Here is a 19256-nt window from a genome sequence, read left to right as displayed (position 1 = left end):
ATGTGGATATTGAGCGAGTGCTGAAACACTGACCCAGTTTGAGCGCATCTGGGCCAGGGTGTTCTGGGTAGTGCACTCGGCAGCAGATGAGGGTAAACCATAACATGCTTGACCAGAGCCAGGATGCAATACAGTCCGGCTGATTACGGAGCGCTTCCATCTGGGAAAGCACTCAGGACCCCTGCCACTGAGTTCAGCCCTATTTTGGCTGCGACGAGAAGGGCAGCATGATACCCCTTACTTGCATCAGCTCGATGGGGGGGGGGGGGGGTGGTAGGACGGTAACCGCCCGGTCCTCCTCAGCTCTGATGCAGAGTTTGTGCCGGCCAGGCTGTGGGTATTTTTAGCCGGGTGTAGGGTGGCCCGCCGCTGATGTGCTGACACTAGCTGCTTTCGCTGGCGCTAGCGGGTTTCCCACCGCGCGGCGCGGGCCTGCCTGGGGGGGGGGGGCTCATCACACGCTGGAGGTGATAATTCTATTGGCTTTTCGCTGCTCTGGGCCGCCTCTCTGAGGTCAGAGAGGGGATACTGCAGGAGGGGCGGAGTCAGGTGAGCGAGGAGGGCGGAGGGACCACTCAGATTTCCTGACGACCCTGAGGGTGTGGCTTCCTCACACAGAGCTGCGAGCCGTTCAGCATTTCTCCCTTTTTAAACTGCAGGGCTCCCCTGTATGAAAGAACACTACGGGACATGTCACATGACCGTTATTACAAAGAACAAGGCTGAACTAATTTCCTGTTTTCTCGTCCTCATCAGGAAAGCTTGTTCTAATTACACAAGGTCAAACAAGATGTCGCTTTATAAAACATTAAACATATAGACTTCCTTTGCCTATTACACAAGGGGGGAACAGTAATGACCATACAGGCTAACCCAAGCAGAACATGTTTGTGGCACAGGATGACAGGGTGAAGTTGCCTGCAGTACCAGCGGAGTGAACGCAGAGTTAGCTGGCGAGGGAATCTGAGCTATCATCTGGCTCTTTATATCATGTGATGCTAATTCTACCGGGAAGCTCTGCATCCGTGCAGTAACCGAGGATGCTTGAGCAGGGGAGATGTGAACTGCTGTAAGCACCATATGGGGATATGCTACTCGCTGGAATGTCTCCAGCCAGTGCCTGCCTGCATGCCAGGGTGATGTTCAGCCATCACGTGAAAGGGGATCTGTTTGGTACTTAACTAATGATTTGTGTTTTGTTATATAATTAAGTTTTTACATGATCAAGAAAACATTATTTTAGCTAGTAATTTTTTCCTTGCTAGTTTGATCACTATCAGCAAAAGATAAGCAGGCCTATGGCTGCTTTTGGACATCAGAATAGATTATTCAGTTTTTTAAATACATTCTGCTGTATGTTTGCTTCAGTAGTGAAACTTCAGTGGCTGTAACTTATGCCTGGCATGCCTCAAAGCGATCATATTTTGTAGCTGTGCTTTGCACTTCTAAGCTCAGGTTGTCTTAAGTTCCTACAGCATCATAAGTGAGATTTGAAATGATTATTTGCATGTGATGGCAAAGAAAGAAGTACAGCCTTACATTCCTGTTTCAAAGCTGTGCCCACAAAACTGGCTGAGAGAAGCAGGAACTTTATTAAACCAAATCTGACAGTGTTTGGAGACTTTATGTGTGTGTGTGTGTGTATATATATATATATATATGGTATAAAGGTATTAGGGCTTGACACACAAAAGCGTATCTTCACCAGCTAGTTACTGTAGCTGAAATAAGGCTGTCCTGCTCTGATGGGCACATAAATCACTTCACAATTTTCATATGAGTCATATGACAGCCTGAAACTGCTAAGAGGTCAAAGTGCACCTGTGAAACTGAACAAAAAAACCAGTTATTCTTCGCTCCCAAGCTGTCAGGCATGTGCGCACAGCCACACATAAGCGTGTACCCAGCACAGAGCCAGCTCTCTGCACACCTCCGTGCTCCACTGCTTCCACACCCCAGCTCGTTTGAGCTAGCTCACTGTTCCCGTGGCGGTTACCATGGTTTCACTCCCTTCCAGCTTTTAGGGGTTTCTATTCTGTTGTGCCCTGGTTTTGTGCGGGCTCTTTTCTCTCAGGGAGGCAGGGAAAGTTCACCGGGCTCCTGAGAGTTATGGCCCCCCGTCTGAAAGGAGCACAGAGACGCTGAAGAGGGGAGACGGGGGGACCAGCGCTGGCCTCTCAGGCTAAGCTAGCCGCACGCAGCGGTTGCTAGGACAGCCGGACTCGCGGGGTGAAACAGCACCTATCCCAGCATTCCCCCTGCCTGAGAAAGCGCATGGAACTGCAGTCAATCTGGAACTGCGCAGAAATAACAGTCGACACAGCTAAGCGTAAATTACATGCTCGGGAGATTTAATGGGGCTGTTTAATGTTGTATTTCACAGAGAGGCAAACAAACATGTCTGGGCCACATGCTTGTTTCTGGAGAAAGGAAAAGCCCTAAAAGCTTGAATTTAACTGAGAGGAAAGATATGCAGGATTTTGTCAAATGAGCGCAGTGAATGGATGTTATGGCCAAACATAGCCATGGGGGGCTCCCGGGGGATGAAACTGAACTTTAGGGTGTGTGACAGGGAGGGGGGCAGGGGTACCTCAATGTTGCTCATCATGCAGTGCTTCAACTGCAAAACAAAATGTTTTTTGGTTTTCTGTAATTCGGCAAAATTATAAAGAAGCAGTCCACAACTCCACGCGAACCTACACACGCAGTCCAAAGATGACCCATGTATTGTCTACTGTATAATGCCAGCTGCCAAATAATCACAAATAATCTACTCCTGACCATTATATGTCCATAACTAATATTATTACACAGTACTCATATTTATTTTGAATATAATTAAAGTCATAATGATTTATTATCTCATTTACGGAAATACATTAGGTTTTAGTTTTCATTCCATACAAAGAATCAGTTAAGGTAAAAAAAAAAGTATTAAAAAGTGAACCATATTGCTGCTCAAGCTGAATATCTTAACAAATAAAGAGTGGGGTGTACTGGGATTGGCTCAGCCTCAGGAAGTGCCTGTAATGCTCTTTGGTCAGAACAGAGGGACGACTCCGCCCCAAGGGCGGGGCCTGCAGCCACGCCCCCGTCCTGGGGCTACGAGGACTCGCCAAGGCACAGGACAGTCCTGGGTGAGTCTAGGCCTACAACACTGCCAAATCAACACCCTGCCATCACTACTGCATGGCTTCAAACGAACGAGGCTTGGGGGCAGGTACGCTGGCACTGAAACGAGGAAACGCGGTGGTTTCCAGACACACATTTCCACACGAGCGGATAAACCTCATTTAATCTAACACAGATACACCGTCAGATTTTATTTCACACCAATGGGAAAATCAATTAAAATCACTTAACGGAGACAATGAAAATCCCCCGTGAGCACCTGGCATACAGCAGAAAGGTGGGAGATGTGGGAAAGAGAGGAGGTTCAGGTAAGCATTCACGCATTCAATGAAAATTCACACAGAAAACAAAGTAGGGCCAAAGCCAGTTTGTGCAGATAGCTTTTTTTCAGACTTTAAATGCATGAAGTATACACAATGCAATCTACACTATTACAATGTCCACACTTTCATAATGCTTGGATGAAGGTACATTTTGGCATGTAATGGAGGAGACAGCGGATAGACATTTTAAGACAGAAGCTTTGAGCATAAACATGTCATAATCTTTAACGCAGTACATTAGGCAACATTAGTACAGTTACCGAGGGAAAAGTTGAAATACAAAACAAACATATGCTTCTTATATACAACCCAGTGCCTTTTGGAATGAAACCTTTTCTCAGCACACACAGGCTCTCCACTAACATCAACAATGACTTCAGTGAGCAAGAACCCATTATAAATATGAATAAGGTGCAAAGACCTCCCCTCACATACACAGCCCTCCCTCCCCTGGAACACAGATTAACATCGTAAGACTCATCTCCCCTCCCACACGCTCAGTGCACTTCCAGCCGGCCGTTGGTCCCGCCCTCTCACATCTGGAGGGGCGGGGTCACTGATGAGTCTGGGTCAAGAGGAGGCAGCACTACAAGCTACCTTAAATTAAGTGCTGTGTAGCGGAAACAAACTTCGGCTGGGGTCCTGGAGACCAGCGTAACTCATAAGGCTCTGGGGGCAGGGGGGGGCGGGGGTGGCATCGGGGTCAGGGCCTGGTGGGGGTACAGGCCAAGAAAGGGAGGGGGGTTTGGTAGGAGCAGTTTTAGGAGCCTTGCCTCTGTGTGCAGTTACCCACAAGCATTCGCTACTCTGACCCAGCACTACAAATCTAAAGAACAGTTGGTCATAACTACAAGCCCCAACTAGTGGTCTAGTGCTGAATAACGCTCAGAGTTTTCTAGAACAACACCAACTCCCAGCACTCCTCACCTCAGTCATGTCTAAGGTTTCGTCAAATTTACTGCGCCTCCTTCTCAGTCAACAGGACCAACCTCCTTTCATTTTCTTATCGTAAAACTTCACAGGAACACCAGACATTCAACACACGCCCACATACAGCATGCATGCCCATATACACGCATGCACGCCCATATACATGCATGCACGCACGCACGCACACACACACACACACACACACACACCCGCCTGCCCCCCAAATACACGCACACGCCCATATACACGCATGCACGCCCATATACATGCATGCACGCACGCACACACATACAAACACACACACACACACGCCTGCCCCCCCAAATACACGCACACATGCACACGCCCATATACACACACGTACACACACACACACATACGCACATACACTAGCACATTCACACCCACACATATATACACACCGACCAATATGTATGTATGTACGTAGAAAAAAAAAGTTACTGTTAAACAGAAACAAATTAGAAAAGCTAACAAGTTTGAAAAGGAGGCTGTTAGCACTCGTACCTAACGATATTTCATTTTGACTGTTGTGCAGGTAGTCTTGAGCAGGACAGTAGATGGAGTGTTTCCCCGTGTCTGGAAGGACAGTTCAGACAGGTCTTTAGCGGCTTCCTTACCTGTTAAATATCAGTAGTATAAAGACTCCTCTAAAGTTAAAGCCTCTTTATTTTAAGTATGTTTTCGTTTGGGAAGGTTGTACCCAATGAACATTGTCCTTTCTCTTTTTCTTTTTTTAAAAACCCCACTGAGTATTGACTCTGGTCCCAGGAGTGGGCGGTACCTCTGACCAGCGTGGGGGAGAGGGGGGAGGAGTCAGTCTCGTTCCCTGACCCCAGGTTAGGTGGTCTCTTTGCCCTGGGCGCCCGTCACAGTCTTGATGGAGGTTAACGTCCTGTTGAACCAGGTCTTCTTGGCCGCTTGGACTTCGTTCAGTGCCAGACCCAGATGGTGCTCCAGGTCCTGCAGGGAACCACAGCCAGAGGTGAGAGAAAATGAGGGACAGGGTGATTTGGGGAACCATTTTTTATGGGGGCTAGGGTGAGATCTATGGAAGGGGACGGCATTAATTAAGGGGTCAGCATAAGTTGGGGACAGCATTAGGGGGAGACCCCCGCAGGTACCTGGATCTTGCACTCAGCCTCCACTAACTGCAGCTTGGTCTGGGCCAGCTCCAGCTCCATCTCTCTCAGCTGGTTCTTCAGCGCCTCCTTCTCCTCGTCGGTGTCCTCCTCGCTGCCCTCCTTGGGCACGCTCACGGTCTTCAGGCGGCCCTCCTTGTTGAAGAGCACGCTGCACTTCTCACAGCCCTCCACCTTTTGCTGCAGAGGATATCAGACATCGCAGGCGAGCCCAGATTCAACCATCTCAGATCACAGCTTTGCCCGCATCACTGCTGGGCCCAGCCACTTTCTGATTCAGAAGTGACCTGAGGACACCGGCAGGAGGACCTGCTGCTCTCATTCTCATTCTGTGAAAATGATCAAAGGTGCTGTTCTCTCATAGTCAAGGTCTTTACCTAAGCAGCATTCGCAACATAGTAATGAGGATGTCACCATCACAACTGTGCTGTCATTATGGAGACAGGAAGGTCATTATCCCACCTGCACTGTTACCGTGCAGACTGGGAGGTTATTATCATGCCTGCACTGTTACCGTGGAGACCGGGAGGTCATTATCACACCTGCACTGTCACTGTGGAGACAGGGAGGTCATTATCCCACCTGTACTGTAATAAGTGCTGTATAGTCACAGTAAGACTCAAAAGGCAGATTTGAGCCTTTTCCTCTGCTGCCTCAGTCATATCCTCCCATTGTCTCCATTCCTATCCTCCATCCTCCATTCCCTCCTGACTTCCTGTCCAACTCTATTTCTGCTCCACAGTGAGGCAGGCGGAGCGCTCAGCTCAGTGAGCGTGGAGGCGGAGTGTAAAGGCTCTCATTTAACCCTCTCACACCAACGCAGTACCAGCCGCCCATCACCGCAGGTCCCGCGCACGAGAGGGGCGTGGCAATGACATCAGCCGGAGACGAGTGGCAGTAACGGCCTCCGGGCCTCCAATCTGAAGAGCCTGGAGTGGCAGACCAGTGACCCACTTTCCCACGCAGGGCCAATCAACTGCTCTTCAGCGTCTCAAGAAGCCACTCGTCAGCTCCCTGGCCTGGCTACAGCGCGGAGGGGATAACGAGCGACAATCCCAGCGCCCTGCTACCGCTAATCCAGCCTCAACACCCGGTCAGGGTGAGGAATCGCGCTGGCTGAGTAAGGCCGCTCTAAAGCAGCCAGTACGCACCAAACGCCCCGCCAACTTTCTGAAAACAAACCGTCCGCGAAAACGACCGCAAACACCGCGATCGGTATGCTCAAAACAAACTCTGCCCTTCCGTATTTATGAAAACATGTCAGAGGTGTTAGCTATCAGCTATCATTTCGACAAAGGCCACCATTATTCATCCCCATCCTAAAGTCTTTATCAACGTCATCACACGATTGCAACGAATGAATTTTCTGTGATTATATGTGCAAAATTAGTTTCAATAGCGCTTGATTGAGCAATTTGCATTAATGTGTTGGTCATTCAGTTGCTCAATAGGGTGGCAGAAAACAGAGACAAAGACGATGTTCCCGACAGTACCGTGATGAAATGAACCGGAAAAGAAAGTTGACCAAAGTTGAAGAAACCCTGAGGCAACCAACCATGTAATATTTGGACGGACCAATTGCAGACGGGGAGGTCTGCAAACTTGCAAACTGCTTAAACAGGTTGCGCTGGGGGCGTTCACTTTCAAAACTCAAAACATTCTTTTTGTTTGTCTCTTGTTTGAAAAGGGTCGTTCCAAACAAAAAGTCTGATTTAGTTTTATAGAGTTACACTGGTGCTTTCTGCCTCCACATGTGACAGTGGGATAGGAACACCTGTGAGTGTTACACTTTTGTGATGTCACAACATGTGACCAACATTAGGGGGTTACACTATAATCATGTGACCGACAGCAAAGTGGTATGTATGTGCTAGTCACGTGACTGATGTTGGGTAAAGCTGCTCTCCACATGAGCGACGGTGGGTCCACTCACCCGGATTTTCTCCAGCTCTCCCCTGTTGGCCGTCTGCTGCTTCTCCAGACGCTCGCTCAGCTGGGAGCAGATCTGTGGGATGCAAAGAGGAGGGGGGGGGGGGGTCACCACCGCGATCCAGAACAGGGTGGTTCAACGCTGTGCCCGCTGAAGAGGCGAAAGGCAGCCAATCCCTGCAGGGCGTGTGGCCTCTGCCCCTCCCTCAGCCCGCGCTGTAATCCCGGCTCCGCTGCCTCTTACAGTAAGCACGTTAGCACGTTAGCACCGCTTCACAGCTCAGCTCATTATGAGATCAGCGGCCACTTGCGTCTCCAAGGCTGCCATCTAAAATCCGTTCGCAAACAGGCGCCTTAACCGCAACACTGATAAATCAGCACGCTAAACACAGCGCTCATCAGGTTCTACAGCCTCCACTTACTAACAAGAAAAACAGTGCTTTTTTTATTTATGATGCAAACCTTGCTTTTGTCACCACAGTGTCTTAAGCGCTCCAGAGAAAAACACAAATGCAGCCCTAACTCAACTAGAACAATGCAACAAACAAACTTAGAGACTTTCTGAAAATGTCTTGCTTTATTCAGAATGTGACCAGTGAAACGGTACAGACAGACAGACAGACAGACAGACAGACAGGTCTCCCGTTGGTGACACATAAAAGGCGGGCTGTGCGGTGCTTTTTTCCTTGCGAGGAGAAGGACGGGTCGTTTTGTCTATGAGAGCGTTTCATCATTTTTATTTTTCGGCTGAAGGGCGGGGGGGTGGGGGGATGAAATGAGATCTGCGATGAAGCTCTCCCCTGTGCTGGCAGACACAAGCACTGTACTGACATTTCAGCTTCAATTCACAGAAAGCGCCCTCAAAGTGGAGGTCCAACCAGGAGCTGCCCTCCACGCCCGGTTCCCCAGCACCCGACTCAACGTTACCCAGCACCCCGTACAGCTCTGCGTGCGGCTCTCTCTCTCCCGCTCTCCGTCCTCAATCCTCACCTCATCCCCCTCTTTCCTACCTGTCCTCTAGCGCACAGCTCAGCCACGTGTGTTGCCAAGTGCCAGACACCTCTCCCAGATCGGAGGAGAAGAAACCATTATCAGGCGCTGCAATAAATCAAGCTGTCACGGCGACCATTAAAATGTGATCACCAGGGGAGAGGGCTGCGACTATTTTTAAAAAAGCGCCTTTCAGAGGCGTCTGGTTTGAAGAGTGTTCACACACAAAGCGCCCCGTCCAGGTGTCTGTTTCCCCTGCTTAGCGCACATCCTAATTACTACTGTACAGCAAAGGGCTCCAGCATTCAGCTTTTAATTAAAAGTCTGCATAGAATCTGGCCACAGAAAAACTGCTTTCATAAACTGTCTCCTCGGCTGTCCTCTGAAAACATAACAAAGAATGAAACACCTACTATTAAAAGATTTTTTTATCCCTAAGTGCTCCGTGGGTCTCCCGTTTATAATGGCCTTTTTGGCGGGGTTTTAACATGAAGTAAATAAATCAGATTCTCAAAATGAGGACACAGCCTATCCATAAATTCACGGTCTTCAAAATTTGTTCACCAGGACTATTTTCTGACAGCTGAGTGCAAAACTTAGGAAATGTCTGGGGGATTTATTTCCAGCAGCTATAAGTGAAAAAGAGGACAAACACCCCTACGCAGACACAATCAGGTGACAAGACTGGGACACCAGCCTCTCCCTCCCTGTAAGGTGTTTTGGTAAACAGCCATGGATATTTGCTAATCTGATTCCGTATTTCAGCATATCCATTTGATTTCTTAATTTGTTTGGTTCATATTAATTGAGATGAGTTCCATTTCAGTGAAGCTAGGTACAGGTTGCTATGCTAGGTACGCTATTGTTAGTGTATATGTGTGTGAGTGTAAACCAGCGCTGCGCAGAGCAGAGGCCCTGACTGCGCAGAGCCACACTCACCTGCTTGTACTCGCCGATGATGGAGCCGTTCTTCCGGATCTCCGACTCGGACTTGTCCAGCTCCCGTCGGCACATTTCCTTGAGCTGGGGAGAAGGGGCGGGGCTTATGTACACAAACGGCGGGGCGACCCGCGCGGGGCCTCAGAGGCAGCGGCGTGTGCCCCGCTCAGCGCTCGCCGGTCTGAGGCGGGGCCCGCGGGGAGAGCCGGCGCTCACTGCTCAGCTACCCTGTGTTTAACCGAGTAGCCCCACTGAGGATGAAATCTCCCTTTCAAAAAGAGACCTGGCAACCTGCCCGGCTACGCTTCCCTGAAAAATATGTCTTACACGACAGGGCAATTTAGTCTGGCATTTCAAAGTATGTAGAATTATAGCGTTTACAAGCAGCTTTTCAGAAGTCCGACTGGACACATTAGTGAATGAAGCGGAAGGCAGCAGTAAGACTGGCGCCTACAGGCTAACAGACCTGCCCTGACTCCACCTCCAGTCTCCTCTTCTCATCCTCCGACTCCACCAGCTTCTGCTTGGTCATCAGCAGCTCCTTGTTGAGGGCATCTGCCTTCTCCTCAGCCTGTGGATAACAGTGCAGTGTTAACACAGGTTAGCATAGAGCAGTTTTAACAGGCTAGCACAGAGCGGTGTTAACACAGGCTCGACACGGCAGTTTTAACACAGGTCAGCACACAGCAGTGCTAACACAGGCTAAACACAAAGCAGAGTTAACAGGCTCAACACAGAGCAGTGTTAACACAGGCTCAACACAGAGCAGTATTAACACAGGCTAAACACAAAGCAGTGTTAACACAGGTTAGGCACAGCAGTGTTAACACGGGAGGGAAAGGCAGAGGGTGATGAGGAAAGCAGAGGGCGGGGGAAGCAGTAATAATGAGCCCTGCTGGACCTGTTTGAAAGAAATGACCTTTAACCTCAGCTAACCGCAATACAGAGTGAGTGACACACGGAGAGTTAATAACAGAAGCTCATGGAAGTCACAACATTTATATGTTTATATATACTTCCGACTGATTCTGGAGCATCAGACGTCACTCAGGAGCATGCTGGACACAGCACCTTATGCAGCGTGCATCCCATAATGCAACGCTTTTTACAGAGGACAGACAGGAGAGAGCGATAGAGAGGAGGAGAGCACTCACGTTGTCCAGGTCCTTGCGCAGCGCGATCTTGCTGCTGACCAGCTCGTGGGCCAGGTCGTCGTTTTCCTGCTCCAGCCGCATGTTGGCTTCCTGGAGCCTCCGGTTCTCCCTCTGCGGATCAGCAAAGCACCGCGTTGGTGCCCCTCAGCACCGCGTCTGCACTTCCTGTTTCCTCCCTACGTCCTGTGACCAGGGCTGCACCCCGTGACCGGCTCGGCCTATCTAATGTTTAACCGTCCCAGTAAAGACAGCAACCTTTGAGAAGATCCTGAAGGGCTGATTAAACATTGACCTGCTGCACTCATTCTCCTCTACCCAGGAGACTGGATGTACTGGCACACTAAAGGAAAGTTACAGGGACTTGTTCCAAGTTTGACATTCCTCCTCTCCGGTGTTCAGAAGAGGGGAAATATTATTTAGAAGATGCTGGGTGTGCGTATTTTACTCTCCTACAACGCTGACAAAAAAACAGCCTCATAACTCACCAGAGCACACACTCTGAAACAGGATTTAAATAAAAAAGATAAAGTCATCAAATAATCAGGAGATCAGTGTTGCCTATGCAATTTCAACTTACCACATTCCAGATAATTAATCAATTACTGTACAACTGAAGTCACCTCATCTAACCTGCAACACTTTAGAAACAAAGTGTGCACCATGCAGTGTAGGCTGGGGGGGGGGCTTTCATCACAATATTTTACAAGAGAATACATTGTATATACTTCAAACCACACACTATTACACACTGAAATCCCTACTCCAGAGCGCATCTATGCATAATTCCCTTACAGTAACACTAACACACAGGCAGTGAGGCGCTGCTACACAGGCATACTGTGGGGTGTGTGAGATGTGCCATGCGCCACAGGCCCCTATGCCACAGGGCATGCTGGGAGACGGGTCACTGAGGTGATTAATCCCGCGCGCGCGAGGAGTCCCTCCGAGGAAACTGAGCATGCTCCAGCACGCCACCTCGGAGAGGCTCTCGAGCGATATCTATCTTCTCATCACTCTTCCTCCTCAGAATGACATCCTCATCAGAGCCGAGGGCTTCTCCCTCCTGCTCACTGCCTCATTACGGAACGGCAATCTGAAGAAATCTCTCATATGCTAATGCCCCGAACCCAGTCAGCCCGAAATGTATGTAAATCTATTCGGCTCGGCAAACCCCAAACCCCGCTCGGTTATTAATGCAATTTCTCCTAATGATTATTCTCTACCCGAAAACACTCACCTCGTTCTGCGCTCATGTGCTCGCTCACACACACACACACGCGCACGCGCGCACACACGCGTACACAAGAAAACAATTCTCTTCCTGTTTACAGATAAGGGAGAGACAAGTGATGGAGGGGGATCGATGAAGGGATCTCCAAGGAAGTGACTTCATGCTCAGAATAATTGTCGCTATAGACAAGACACACACTCAAAACGGCTATGCTATTCTGACACACACACACTTACAGACACACACACGCACACACACACACTCTCCCCCGCACATGGCAGCTGTCACTCAGGCTGAGCCGGTCCCATAGGGGGCGCTGTTGCGGCAGCACGTACCTCGTATCTCTCGATGGGAGCCTCCTGCTGAGCCTGCTGCTCCCTCATGGTGTGGTACTCCTTCTCAAACTTCTTCAGCTTCTTCTGGCTTATCTGCAATCACAGAGCCAGCCACAACAGCATTGTTTAAATTCACTTCCTGCAGAGATCAAACGGGGCCCAGAACAAACAGACGCTGTCTCACATAGGAGCGGTTCGGCTCCCCAAACACGCATTTAAAATGCTTAACTCTTTAGATGATCCAGGGTGTTCGGTGGAACCGGCTAGCTACACTCCCAGCTCCAGTGGCTCAATAACGCAATCCCAGCATGCTCCTGGGTCAGATGTTTGAGTGTAGATGATCCACCAGCAAACACAGCAGGCCTGACTGGATCTGCTGCTGTGTGCTGGTGTACAGGTTCTCCACTGGAGACCAGGCCAGGAATCCCCCCCTAGTCAATAATGTGTCCCAGGCTGAGGACACTGATCTAATCAGCACAATCCACAGTCACATCACTGCACACACTTCCAGTCCCGAACAGCGTGACTTCCAACAGTAATAGTGGAACATCAACACAAGTCTTAGAGTTCATAATTATTTAGAGAAAACCACCCAATAAAGGAACCAAGATATGAGAAAAATATTGTTTTATAAAGAAAATAACTCCCTTACATTCACCAGTCTATTTTAAACAGTCTAAGAAAACTTCAAAACACTTGCAAAATTCTGGTTTTAAGAATAGGAGCATATTTCATTGGCAGGTGTTTGCATAGTGTGAACACTGCTTTATGTTACTCCAGTAAATGCAGCCCATTTAGCATGGCTGGAGAGTTAGTGGGTCTGCAGTCATAAGCGGGACAGACACAGCCTGTTCCACAGGTGGGCCTGACAATGGCTCCACTGACAGGCACAGTGGAGGGGTCCACCCTCAGCAGAGGTGCTTTTCATTCCCCCTCTGAGCGAGTGAGAGGCGCAGTGTGCTCTGGAGAGAGGCAGCTCAGCACTGGGCTCAAAGGGCCTTCTTTACTGGGTGACACGCGGACGGATCTGCAGAGCGACAGCTCGCGATTGGGGAGGGCCTCACTGGCACTGTGTCCACCCTGAAACTCCCAGCCCTCATTAAGGCTCAGAGCACAGGATGTGACCAGGAACAGGAAGTAGGCCCCCTGCACCCTGCCCCAACAGAGAGGGTGTGGGTAGAGGCACAGCATACATAACAGAGGTGTGTGTGTGTGTGTGTGTGTGTGTGTCTGCGTGTCTGTGTGTGTATGTGTCTGCGTCTGTGTATGTCGGCATGCGTGTGTGTGTGTGTGTGTGTGTGGGTTTGTGTATGTGGGCATGCGTACGTGTGCATGTGCGTGTGAGTGTGTGTGCCTGCGCGTGCGTTTGTGTGTCTGTGTGTGTGTTAGATGGAGAGGGTGCTGGGAGGCTAGGCCACAGACAGCAGGTCCACAGCACAGACAGGCCATGAATTACAGCACAGCTGAGTCTGATTAAAAACTCACCTCAGGGGAGAAACCGTGCTGCCCCTGGGAAAGCTAATGCCCAAATGCTGAGGACATTTTTCAGGCCAGTAAATCCCGTCTCTGTCCCTGCACCCTGCCTGCAGGGGCTTCTGGGATCAGCAGAGGGGACAGCCTGCAGACCCGTCAGTGGGCTCAGGCTGATCTGGGAACAGCCACACTAGAACAGGATTAGGGACCTGTCTACGCAGCACCTCTCACTGTTGTTTCTGTTCTTTGGGCCCTGATTGAAAGCATCACACCAACCAACCCGACGTCTGTTCCCATACAACCCCACATCTTTCACCGGCTGGAAAAATGACGCAACTTCATAAGCTTGCTCTAGGAAGTGACATGAAACGGTACAACAGCAAGCAAATCACAGAATATGCTTCTGAAGTGGAGGCTGCAGGTACAAGTCCCAGGAGTGGGGAGTTTATTTATTTTTTTCGACAGGGGGGGGGGGGGGGGAGAGGAATAATAGACAGACAGAGACACTGTTCGTCATGTTCTCAGTGCCGAGCTGGCAGATTTAAGGCTATGGAAGCAGAACAGAAACACGGTGTTCTCCGCTCGGAACACACGGCAGGCGCTGTCACGGCAACGCCGCGAGGGGCGGGGCGGAGACCGGAGACCGGATCGCAGGAGCGGAGCGAGCGAGCGGGTCAGAACTCCTTAATGCGCATCAACAACACGAGCAGAGATGGAGCATTAGGACACGTCAAAGGGACAGAAAAGAGAGACAGCCCCACACAGACTGACTGACGCAACATGCAATTCCACAGTGGATCTGAGGCCTTTCAGGAATACTCACTGAACTCACTTCTGTCTGATGGCTAAATGAATGCTAAAGTGTTCTGCTAAATTAGATTTGCAAAAAACAAAAACGTAATGGAAGTCATCCTGTCTCTCTAGGACGCAATAACAGCGCCAGAACCTTGTAAGAGGACCTTGTAAGTGCACTGCTTACCTTCAATTCACTACTCGGTAATACAATTAACACTTAATTGCAGGTCCTTAGCAAGTCAGCACATCGCTAATTTTATGTGTTTACATTAATAGGACTTTATTAAGAATGCGGGGAGGACACCAAGAACATTATTACAGGGCATTATAACATCATTACTCTGAAGTGGAAAGCAATGCAGGTTTACATAAAATAGCAGTTCAGCACTGTGCTGATATCATCTCTTAAGGGGAAGAGACTTAACACTACTGAATGGATTCTACACTCACTCAAAGAGCACAGAGCAGGTTACATACCTCTCTCCACCAAGCATATGCAGGAGAGGGCGGAGCGTTCACTACATACCCCACTCTACTAATCACATGTAGGAGAGAACGGAGCGTTCACTACATACCCCACTCTACTAATCACACAGAGGAGAGGGAGGAGGCTTCACTACATACCCCTCTCCACCAATCATATGCAGGAGAGGGCGGAGCGTTCATTACATATCACACTCTACTAATCACACAGAGGAGAGGGCGGAGCGTTCATTACATACCACACTCCACTAATCACATGGAGGAAAGGGTGGAGCCTCCATTACATACCCCACTCCACTAATCACATGGAGGAAAGGGCGGAGCCTCCATTACATACCACACTCCACTAATCACATGGAGGAAAGGGCGGAGCCTCCATTACATACCACACTCCACTAATCACATGGAGGAGAGGGCGGAGCCTCCATGACCTCTGTCAGACACTTTTCAGGTCTCTCCCTCACTGTGAGGGACAGGGAAGTACTTCAGCCACTCAGCCCTAAACCGACACCAAAATGGCACATTTACGTAAACTACTCCACCCACACTACCTCAGACAGGGGAGGGCTGAGAGAGTGGTAGAGAGTGTGTGTGTGCGTGTGTGTGTGTGTGTGAGGGAGTGGTGTGTGTGTGTGTGTGTGTGTGTGCGTGTGTATGAGGGAGTGGTGTGTGTGTGCGTGTGTATGAGGGAGTGGTGTGTGTGTGCGTGCGTGTGTGTGTGTGTGCGTGTGTGTGGGTGTGTGTGTGCGTGTGTGTGTGTGAGGGAGTGGTGTGTGTGTGTGTGCGTGTGAGAGAGTGGTGCGTGTGCGTGTGTGAGGGAGTGGTTGTGTGTGTGTGTTGTGCGGTGTGTGTGTGTGAGAGGGAGTGGTGTGTGTGTGTGTGTGTGTGCGTGTGCGCGGTGTGTGTGTGTGAGAGGGAGAGGTGCGTGTATGTGTGTATGGGATGTGTGTGTGTGTGTGTGTGTGCGTGTGTGTGTGTGTGTGAGGGAGTGGTGTGTGTGTGCGTGTGTGTGTGTGTGAGGGAGTGGTGTGTGTGTGTGTGTGTGTGCGTGTGTGCGTGTGTGTGTGTGTGTGTGTGTGAGGGAGTGGTGTGTGCGTGTGTGTGTGTGTGAGGGAGTGGTGTGTGTGTGTGTGTGTGTGTGCGTGTGTGCGTGTGTGTGTGTGTGTGTGTGTGTGTGTGAGAGAGAGAGGAGACAGAGAGCTGTGCCGTGCTCTGGATGTCTGAGATCTCAGAGCTGTCTGAGGGACTGACAGGGAGCCGTGAGGCTTTTATAAAATGGCAGCAGTGTGTGCCGCAGAGCAGCCCGGAGGAGGGTGAGTGTGGGCCAGGCTGCGGTGGAGGTGACGGCTCGCCCGCGCGCCGCGTGAGCCACCGGACGGCTGCGCGAGGCCGCGCTGCGCAGGGGACCACACCCAGCTGGGAGGCGGCGCCGTTCGCTGCTCCCGTTTCCCAGAGAAGCGCTCCTTATCCCGCCGCTGATCCCGCCGCTGATCCCGCCACCTGGCTGGATCCTCCAGAATGGCGGAATTAGCGTGTGCCTGAGAGCACTGACACCCGGAGCACCTCGCACGCTGGGCTCAGCCCCTAATCTCCCTAATCCCACAGGGGCCACGCCCACACGCACGACCCCCCCGCCTCCTCCAGCACGGGTCACAGGAAACCGGGGGTCAAGAGGGGTCACACGGGTCGAGGGGCTCTTCCCCCTTACCACAGCCAAACACCTACTAACACTTAGCTCAGAGTCTCCTATGAGTGAGTAACAACTGTGAGTTCTCTCCCTTAAAGGCATAAGCCACATCTACAGTAAAGCGCCAAACCGTACTTACAGCAGGATAATGACTGATTACAATATAAGTAATGACATACTTACCTGCACCACTTGCTATGTTAGCTTTAGAAAGCTGGAGAGTAATGCAGGAAGTACTTTACACCATTGTGGTTGTTTAAGCCCTGCAAGTAGCGCTGCTATAGCATTATATCCAGTCAGCTCAACTCCCATTAAGAGTAACAGGAGAAAAACCCCCCTGGAGCAGATCCACAGCATTTGAGCCTCCAGTGTTAAAAAAACAGCATAAGCAATTGAGGTCATTCTAGAAGCAGAGCACAGAGCACATTCTAAACTCCAGCACAGAGCAACAGCACCCTCTAGTGCCAGACCCAACAAGGAGGACACAAAAAACGTATCAGTTCTAACTATCAGGCATGCAGCCACAAACTTCACCACCGCCTCTAAACAAGAAAGATTTTTTGGTCAGAATATTGAACCTTCAAACAGAAGCGAGCAGTTTGTCATGAAAGACATGTTCAACAACGCAGGCACCGCACATCAACACCTAACACTGACTCCCCTCTCACAACGACAAATGTAATCTCCTACTTTGCATTTTGGAACATCTATGGGATTCTGCACCGCGCCTAACAAGACTGCAAGCCCTAGTAATCCACTTCAGAGACTCGCAGGGAGGCAGGCTCGCAGATCACACAGGGGCTGGAAAGCAGTTATTGATCACCTTCATGCTGCAGGCCAGCTCCATCAGCTTCTTGGCGTTCTCCTCCGATCGGTAGCGCTTGGGGACGGGGACGCGGAAGAATTTCAGGGCCCCCTCAAAGTCGGTCTGGAGCAGGTCATCCCTGGAGGTCTGCAGAGAGACGCAGAAGCGGGCGGTTAGGGGCCAGCGCAAATGGCCGAGCTCTAATCTGGATTCCTCACCATCGCTGCCCAGATTCCAACTCCCCCGCCGCGAGCAGGGCGGGGAGGGAAACAAAGTGCTTTCTCTCAGCTCTTGGCAGAGGCAGAGCGAGAGAGAGACAGAGGGCCTGGATGTGTGTGTGGGCTCGGCATGGACTGTGACATCACAGGCCCTTCTAATGGCAGACAGCGCTTCGGAAGGGATGTGTGCGTGGGCTCAGCATGCACTGTGACATCAGATGCTGTTCTAATAGACTATGACATCACAGGCTGTTCTAATGTACTGTGACATCACTGGCTGTTCTAATAGGCTGTGACATCACAGGTTGTTCTAATGGCAAACAGTGCTTTGGAAGGGATGTGTGCATGGGCTCAGCATGGACTGTGACATCACAGGCCGTCCTAATGGCAGACAGCGCTTCAGAAGGGATGTGTGTGTGGGCTCGGCATGGACTGTGACATCACAGGCCGTCCTAATGGCAGACAGCGCTTCAGAAGGGATGTGTGTGTGGGCTCGGCATGGACTGTGACATCACAGGCCGTCCTAATGGCAGACAGCGCTTCAGAAGGGATGTGTGTGTGGGCTCGGCATGGACTGTGACATCACAGGCCGTCCTAATGGCAGACAGCGCTTCAGAAGGGATGTGTGTGTGGGCTCGGCATGGACTGTGACATCACAGGCCGTCCTAATGGCAGACAGCGCTTCAGAAGGGATGTGTGTGTGGGCTCGGCATGGACTGTGACATCACAGGCCGTCCTAATGGCAGACAGCGCTTCGGAAGGGATGTGTGTGTGGGCTCAGCATGCACTGTGACATCACAGGCTGTTCAAACGGATTGTGACATCACACACAGTTCTAATGGACTGTGACATCACACGCTGTCCTAACGGCAAGGGAATATGCACCGGCCTAAACACACAGGAAACATTTCCACAAACTGGAGGGGGGGAGAGAGTGAGAGATTGAGAAAGAGAGAGATGCAAGCTTCCAGCTGCAGACATACCTTCAGCAAGGCCAGAGCCACGTTGAAGATGACACTGATGCCCTGCCAGAGAGAAAAGGAAGACAGTTAGCATGTGTGGCCTGTAGGACCCCATTCTCTCCCAGTTTTGATTGCTGAACAAGTGCAAATCTACTGGTGAGACCATATTGCACCTCTGTCTATAACCCTCTCTTCTTTCCCCCAGTCAGAACAAAGTGCAAAAATAAAGAGGGTAAGCCATAAAGGTAAGGACTCAATTTTACAATCTGACAGGAAATACTGAAAATAAACTGCTTGTGAATTGTAGCAGGTAATTAGTAAATCGTAAACAGTGAATATTCATATAAAACACAGCGTGCCAAATACACATACAATAGGCCTGTGAGTGTGGCATATGGCTATTTATTACATTCCATACCTAGCTGTAAATTACTGCATGGTTTAGCATGCGCAGGGCTGAGTCGTCACTGCTAATTTGCATAGTTATTTAAACTAGCTGTGAAAGCTAAATGGTGCACGAGCCTAAAGCTGCGCTAGATAAATGAATGCAGGCCTGCCAAATGCGTTTTGGGGAGACTGGCTTTGTTTTGCTTGGCTATGGAATGCGAGCGTGCCGGGCCGACGGCAACAAATGATCCAAGATAGTCCACTTGTGCTTTACACCTGAGGCCTGCTGCGCCAGAGGGGCCTGTGTGTGCCTGTGAGTGACT

General features: G+C 50.2%; 1 protein-coding gene across 6 annotated transcripts in view; it reads right to left on the bottom strand.

Annotated features, from left to right (window-relative positions):
* Nucleotides 1-3499: 3499 nt before the first annotated feature.
* Nucleotides 3500-19256, bottom strand: part of LOC135239808 (rab GTPase-activating protein 1) — an 85657-nt gene continuing 69900 nt past the window's right edge. For 5 of the 6 annotated variants that reach the window (XM_064308772.1, XM_064308771.1, XM_064308773.1 and 2 more), the window contains 9 exons: nt 18568-18609; nt 17385-17513; nt 12124-12216; nt 10558-10668; nt 9870-9974; nt 9404-9487; nt 7479-7550; nt 5528-5725; nt 3500-5366 (listed from right to left, as the gene is read on the bottom strand). In XM_064308772.1, coding sequence (XP_064164842.1) covers nt 5244-5366; nt 5528-5725; nt 7479-7550; nt 9404-9487; nt 9870-9974; nt 10558-10668; nt 12124-12216; nt 17385-17513; nt 18568-18609 — 957 coding nt within the window. In that variant the 3' untranslated portion in view covers nt 3500-5243. The remainder of the gene's footprint in view (nt 5367-5527; nt 5726-7478; nt 7551-9403; nt 9488-9869; nt 9975-10557; nt 10669-12123; nt 12217-17384; nt 17514-18567; nt 18610-19256) is intronic. The other variant, XR_010325500.1, reaches the window with a different exon arrangement.

This window comes from Anguilla rostrata, chromosome 14 (assembly GCF_018555375.3).
Source record: "Anguilla rostrata isolate EN2019 chromosome 14, ASM1855537v3, whole genome shotgun sequence".
NCBI classification, from domain to species: domain Eukaryota; kingdom Metazoa; phylum Chordata; class Actinopteri; order Anguilliformes; family Anguillidae; genus Anguilla; species Anguilla rostrata.
This window is presented reverse-complemented; position numbering and strand designations above follow the sequence as displayed.